Consider the following 6028-nt stretch of genomic DNA (forward strand, 5'->3'; position numbering starts at 1 on the left):
GCAACAAACGGACCACACTCAGAGAGACACAACACACGGACCCCACTCAGAGACACACAACACACGGACCACACTCAGAGAGACACAACACACGGACCCCACTCAGATACACACAACACAAGGACCCCACAGAGAGAGACACAACACACGGACTCCACTCAGAGACACACAACACACGGACCACACTCAGAGAGACACAACACACGGACCCCACTCAGAGACACACAACACACGGACCCCACTCAGAGACACACAACACACGGACCCCACTCAGAGAGACACAACACACGGACCTCACTCAGAGACACACAACACACGGACCTCACTCAGAGAGACACAACACACGGACCCCGCTCAGAGACACACAACACACGGACCTCACTCAGAGAGACACAACACACGGACTCCACTCAGAGACACACAACACACGGACTCCACTCAGAGACACACAACACACGGACCCCACTCAGAGACACACAACACACGGACCCCACTCAGAGACACACAACACACGGACCCCACTCAGAGACACACAACACACGGACCCCACTCAGAGACACAACACACGGACCACACTCAGAGACACACAACACACGGACCCCACTCAGAGACACACAACACACGGACCACACTCAGAGACACACAACACACGGACCCCGCTCAGAGACACACAACACACGGACCTCGCTCAGAGACACACAACACACGGACCCACTCAGAGACACACAACACACGGACCCCGCTCAGAGACACACAACACACGGACCCCACTCAGAGAGACACAACACACGGACCCCACTCAGAGACACACAACACACGGACCCCACTCAGAGAGAGGGGTGCCTGGATCGGGAGGCGAACCCGGGGACTTTTCGCCTTGAGGTGTGGAGCGTCGCCATCGCGCTGCCTCCCGAATGATTTCCCGGCGTGATAAGCGGCGTGTCCATGAGACACGCCGCTTATCAGAGAGGACGATGTGGGGTGGGGGGGGTGAGAGAAGTAAATCCACTGGAGTTACTCAAACCGCCCCCCCCCCCCCCCCCGGAGGGCACGCTGGCAGAGTGGGGCCTTGTTTTTTCAGGACGCTTTGAAGGCCACGGTCCCCAGCTGCCGTTACCGTGGCCCCAGGGGGGCATGAAGGGGGCGGCATGGTGCCGTGGTTATTTTAAGGCGAAGGTGGCGGCGTCGCCGGAGCGAAACACTGCCGGCATTGTTCCACTCACTCGGGTGGACGGGACCCGGAGTCATGCTCGCTCGCTCACTCGCTCGTCCGATGCTCGCTCACTCACTCACTCACTCACTCGCTCGCTCGTCCGCTGCCTGCTCGCTCGCCGGGCCCCAGAAGTGGACGCGCGATGGGCGCGGAGGACGCGAGAGACGCAGAGCGTCCGGGCCGCGACCGCATGGGCAGCCACACGGGCAGCCACGCGGGCAGCCACGTGGGCAGCCACATGGGCAGCCAGAGGTGACTGCTGCCACCGCCTCCTCTATCACAACCACCACCATCGCCGCTGCCACCATCATCGCGGCCGACATCACTGCCAACACCGCCACCATCACAGCCAGAGTTGCCACCTGTTCAGGTTTTCCCAGCATCACCCCTCTTAGTCCAGCTGGGGTTGTCCTTAGAATGTTGGAGCTGAGGTGGGGTCAGTGCGGACTTTAAACCCCACGACCGCCACACGCGTGGGGACAACCGTGTTTGTGTTGTTTTTTACAGCGGTCCCCGAACGCCAACTCGGTTCCTGCATCGCTTCCTGGAGCCGTTCCTGGATGGGTTGCCATTCCCGGAGCAGCTCCCGTAGCGGTTTCCAGAGTTGTTCCCAGAGCAATTCCGGGATCGGTTCCCAGATCAGTTCCCAGATCGGTTCCCAGATCGCTTCCCAGATCGGTTCCCAAAGCGGCTCCTGGATCGGTTCCTGGAAGATTCCCAGATCGGTTCCCAGATCAGTTCCCAGATCGGTTCCCAGATTGGTTCCCAGATCGGTTCCCAGAGCGGCTCCTGGATCACTTCCCGGAAGATTCCCAGATCGGTTCCCGGATGGGTTCCCGGATGGGTTCCCGGAGCGGCTTCAAATATAATGCAGCGACACTGCCGCAGCTCGCACGAGCAGAGAGACGCGCGGCGACACGAGGAGTGGTCGCGGCTCATCCCCCACCTCGGAGCGCTCCCCCCACAGAAAATCGTCATCGATTTGATCGATCTAATTACTTGATCGCCATTTGATACAGTCTGCGCACGGGGGCTAGAGCATTGCCCCCTTGCGCAAGGCGTGGGTTTTCTCTGGGAGCTCCGGTTTTCCTCCCACACATGGTAAAATCATAAACACGACTCATCGTTAATCGGCTGGAAACATCTCACAGCACGCCGGTACTGGCAGCAGACTCGTGCCCTGGGTCACCCGTGAGAACAAGACTCCTGGCCTGGTCTCTTGAGCAGGATAGGAGCTCTCACCTGGATAAACAGTTCAACACTGAGACCTGTTAGGCAACGCAAGAAACGCGTGATAATTAAAACCAAATTACCCTGACAGAGAGCGGCGGGGGATGCGGCGGCTATTGTGAAAGCCCAGGTGAAACGGGGCCCCAAGTTTCCCAAGAATAACAAGAGTCGCCGGGGGGAGAAGATTGCATCGCACGTTGGCAACAACACGGAGGTGACATCGCCGGCCAGCAGAGGACTCCTGGCCCGGGCCAAGGCCAAACCCAATGCTCCCTGCTGTGTTCTTGGCCTGCAACCGACTGCCTCCCCATCCCATAGACTCACACGGAGACTCGCAGATGGTGCAGACTCGCAAAGAGACATACAGAATCACATCAATCTGTAACGTGCACCGCGGGCGAACCGTATGGCAGGCGCTCCGGCCTACAAAGGCCCCGTGGTGACCGTCACCGCCGCCGCCGCCGGCTTTACAGCGGCGACGTCGCTCCCTACCGCCAGACTCGACCCTTCTGCGAACCGCAGCGGCGCCTTCCTTCGTGACGACAGCCGCGCGCTATCGCAACGACGGCGCCGATACTGCGCGCCCTCCGTTATTTCCGTCACTACGGAGAGCGGCGGGGGGTGCCACGGCAACGCTTCGGAGCAGCCACCCCGCGGGGCGACAGCGACCCGAGCGAAGGGGCACGCCACCGACGGGCGCCCGGCCTGCACCGGCGTAGGAAACGGGTTCCGTAAAACGCTGCCCGGGCTGTGTGGGGAAACAGACAGGAAGGCACTTAACAGATCACAGAGGGCCCTTAATGGGCCCTGGCTAACACCGAACACATGTCTGGCGCACGGCTGCGTGCTACTGACCTCATTCTCGCGGACATGTGCGCCACATGTGCCACTGTGTGCCACGCTCGCCACGCTCGCCATACACGCGACGTCGGCACTGACCGACTGCTGTCTCGGGCGATGATGGTGGCTACGACGGCGGACACAAACACGCGTAGAGATGCGTACGCAGCCTCCGCCCGTGCGTTAAGCGAAAAACTACGGCAGCGGCAATTCCTCAACGAGTTCATTCTGATCCCCCTGTCGCAGGTGGCCGTCAAAATTTATTTGAGCAAATTGTGACCAGCTGTGCCAATGAGTCCTCATAACGACGAAGCTGGCGAGTGGCTGCCTATCTCTGCATCACTGCCGCTGCCAGGAAAGTCGGTCTCGTGTGCTCACATTTACCGTGACGGCAGCCTGAGGCAAGAGGGACCACAATGCACTTCTTTGGGAACTGCCCATAATGCTTTGCAGCGTAACGCCCAGAGGGCTGGCTGTGCGTGCGCGCGTCACGGATTCACGCGCATCGTCTGCAGCGTCACGCTAACACGCGGTGACACAGCAACAACAGCAGCAACAACAGCAGCAACAGGCACACGCGACGTTGCTCACCTGCTCTTCCGTGAGGAGGATCAGCCGAGTGACCATGATGCTCACGGCATTGCCAAGGCTGGAATCGTGGAAGAGTTTGGCGACCTGACCTCCACCAAACAAAACAGGTTTGGGTTGACCAGGGGGATCGGGGCGGGGTAGAGGAAGGGAGAGGGAAGGCGGGGGAGGTAGAGGACGAGGAGAGTGGAGGTGGGGAGCGGGGTGGGAGAGGCGAGGGGAGACACAAGCCGAGTCACTTCCGAGTTGGGCGTCACGACCGTCCGTCCGCCGACGCACACAACGACAAAGATCCCCTGTGTGGCCAAGCGCTGCTTTGAAGGCACACAAGGGGGTGGGTGGGCCAGCACCACGCTCCACCACCTTTGTCTCCCCAGGTGCTGATTTGAGGCTGAGTAGACCTAAGGGAGGCCCAAGACCGGTTCAGATAATCGTCACTGGCGTTGGCCATGAGCGGGAATTGAACTCGGGTCGCCGGGTTTGTAGAGCTCTAACTGCTACAACACCACTCCCCGCAGACACACATGCACGGACAAAAGACAAAGGCACACACGTGGACACACACGTGAACACACACACACGTGGACACAGTGTACACACACACACGTGGACACAGTGTACACACACACACGTGGACACACAGTGGACACACACACACACACGTGGACACACAGTGGACACACACACACGTGGACACAGTGGACACAGTGGACACACGCACACGTGGACACACAGTGGACACACACACACACGTGGACACACAGTGGATACACACACGTGTGTACGCTTGGCAAAAACACGAACTCCCGGCTGCAGCACAGAAAACGATGGCGCCGTCTCCACCACAGGGGCTGTGACGACGCACTGTGGTCACGCGGGGGAGGGGAGGGGGTGGCGGCCCTCGACTTCGCCCGGTCAGCGCGTGCCAGGTAGCTCGTCCGAGGTCAAAGTGGCTCAATCATTCTGGGTCGTCATCCTCCATCTGTCTCTCTCTCTCACTCTCCCTGTGCCTTGGGCCTAGAACCGAGCACCGCTCCCACGGTGCTCACCGTGCGCTCGTCGTCAGGAGCGAGCCCGAGCTTGCGCAGGCGTTCGGCGCCGAGCCACCAGGTGGGCCGAGCCACCTTTGGCAAACCGGCCGGCCGCGCCGCCTGTCGCGGTCAGCTTCAGAGGCGAGCATGCAGGGCGCCGCGTTGCTGACCGACGAACGAACAAACCAACGAACTCGCGGCGCTTTCGTTCCCACGGGCGCCGCCAGGGCCCGGGTTTCATTTTAAGCCGCCGCCGAACCGGCGCCCGGCGGGTTTGGCCGCAGCTCGAGAGCGGCGAGAGCGCCCGACGCTCGCCTCCTCACGACCGCCCAGCGTCCCCTCCCAGTGTGGTGAGCGGCTGCCGTTTAAACGGCCGCGGTGGCCGCCCCCGACGCTACTGCCGAGCGGCACCTCGCTCTCGGGGCCTCTCTGCCGCTTGCTCCCCCCCCCCCCCCCCCCACCGCCGCCGCTGGAGGACCGAGGACCGGACTGAGGGCCTGCTGCTGCAAACTCCAGCGGCGACCCTCGGCCAGCAGAGCCCAGCCGGGCCCTCCCGGGTCCTGCATGAGTCTATGGGTCTCTACGCTAGTCTATGGGTCTCTGTCCCAGTCTATGGGTCTCTATGTAAGTCTATGGGTCTCTGTGCCAGTCTATGGGTCTCTGTGCCAGTCTATGGGTCTCTGTGCCAGTCTCCATCTCTATATGAAAGTCACAGCTGACCGGGCTGAGACCAATCAACTTCGGAAGTCTAAACCGAGGACCTCTCGGCCCCCGCGGCCCCCGCTGGGCCACCCGGCCGCCAACTTACGATGTTCATGATGGTGAGCAGGTAGTCCTCAATGTCCCGGCGCCCGTGGAAGCCCACCATGAGCTTGTCGGCCACCACCAGCGTCTCCACGGTGCGCTCCACGCTCACCGAGCGGCGCCCGCGCTGGGCCGCCGCCGACGACGCCGCTGGCGGCGGCCGCCACCACCACGCCCCACGCTGCCGTGCCGGCGCTTTGGCCCCTTTCCGCCGGCCGCTGCCTCCCGTCCAGGACTTCGCTGCCCGGGCAGAACACAGAGCGAGCAAGGGCGTCACTAAAACTACTCAACGAGACAATTTTTATTTATTTTACCAGGGTGA

At 61.3% G+C, this 6028-nt stretch overlaps 1 protein-coding gene across 1 annotated transcript in view; it reads right to left on the reverse strand.

Annotated features, from left to right (window-relative positions):
• Window positions 1-6028, reverse strand: part of LOC144734483 (A disintegrin and metalloproteinase with thrombospondin motifs 6-like) — a 91672-nt gene that overhangs the window by 41797 nt on the left and 43847 nt on the right. Inside the window, 2 exon segments of the mRNA XM_078616703.1 lie at window positions 3875-3958; window positions 5711-5946. Coding sequence (XP_078472829.1) covers window positions 3875-3958; window positions 5711-5946 — 320 coding nt within the window.

Source organism: Lampetra planeri, chromosome 3, assembly GCF_965212315.1.
Source record: "Lampetra planeri chromosome 3, kcLamPlan1.2.h2, whole genome shotgun sequence".
Lineage (NCBI taxonomy): Eukaryota > Metazoa > Chordata > Hyperoartia > Petromyzontiformes > Petromyzontidae > Lampetra > Lampetra planeri.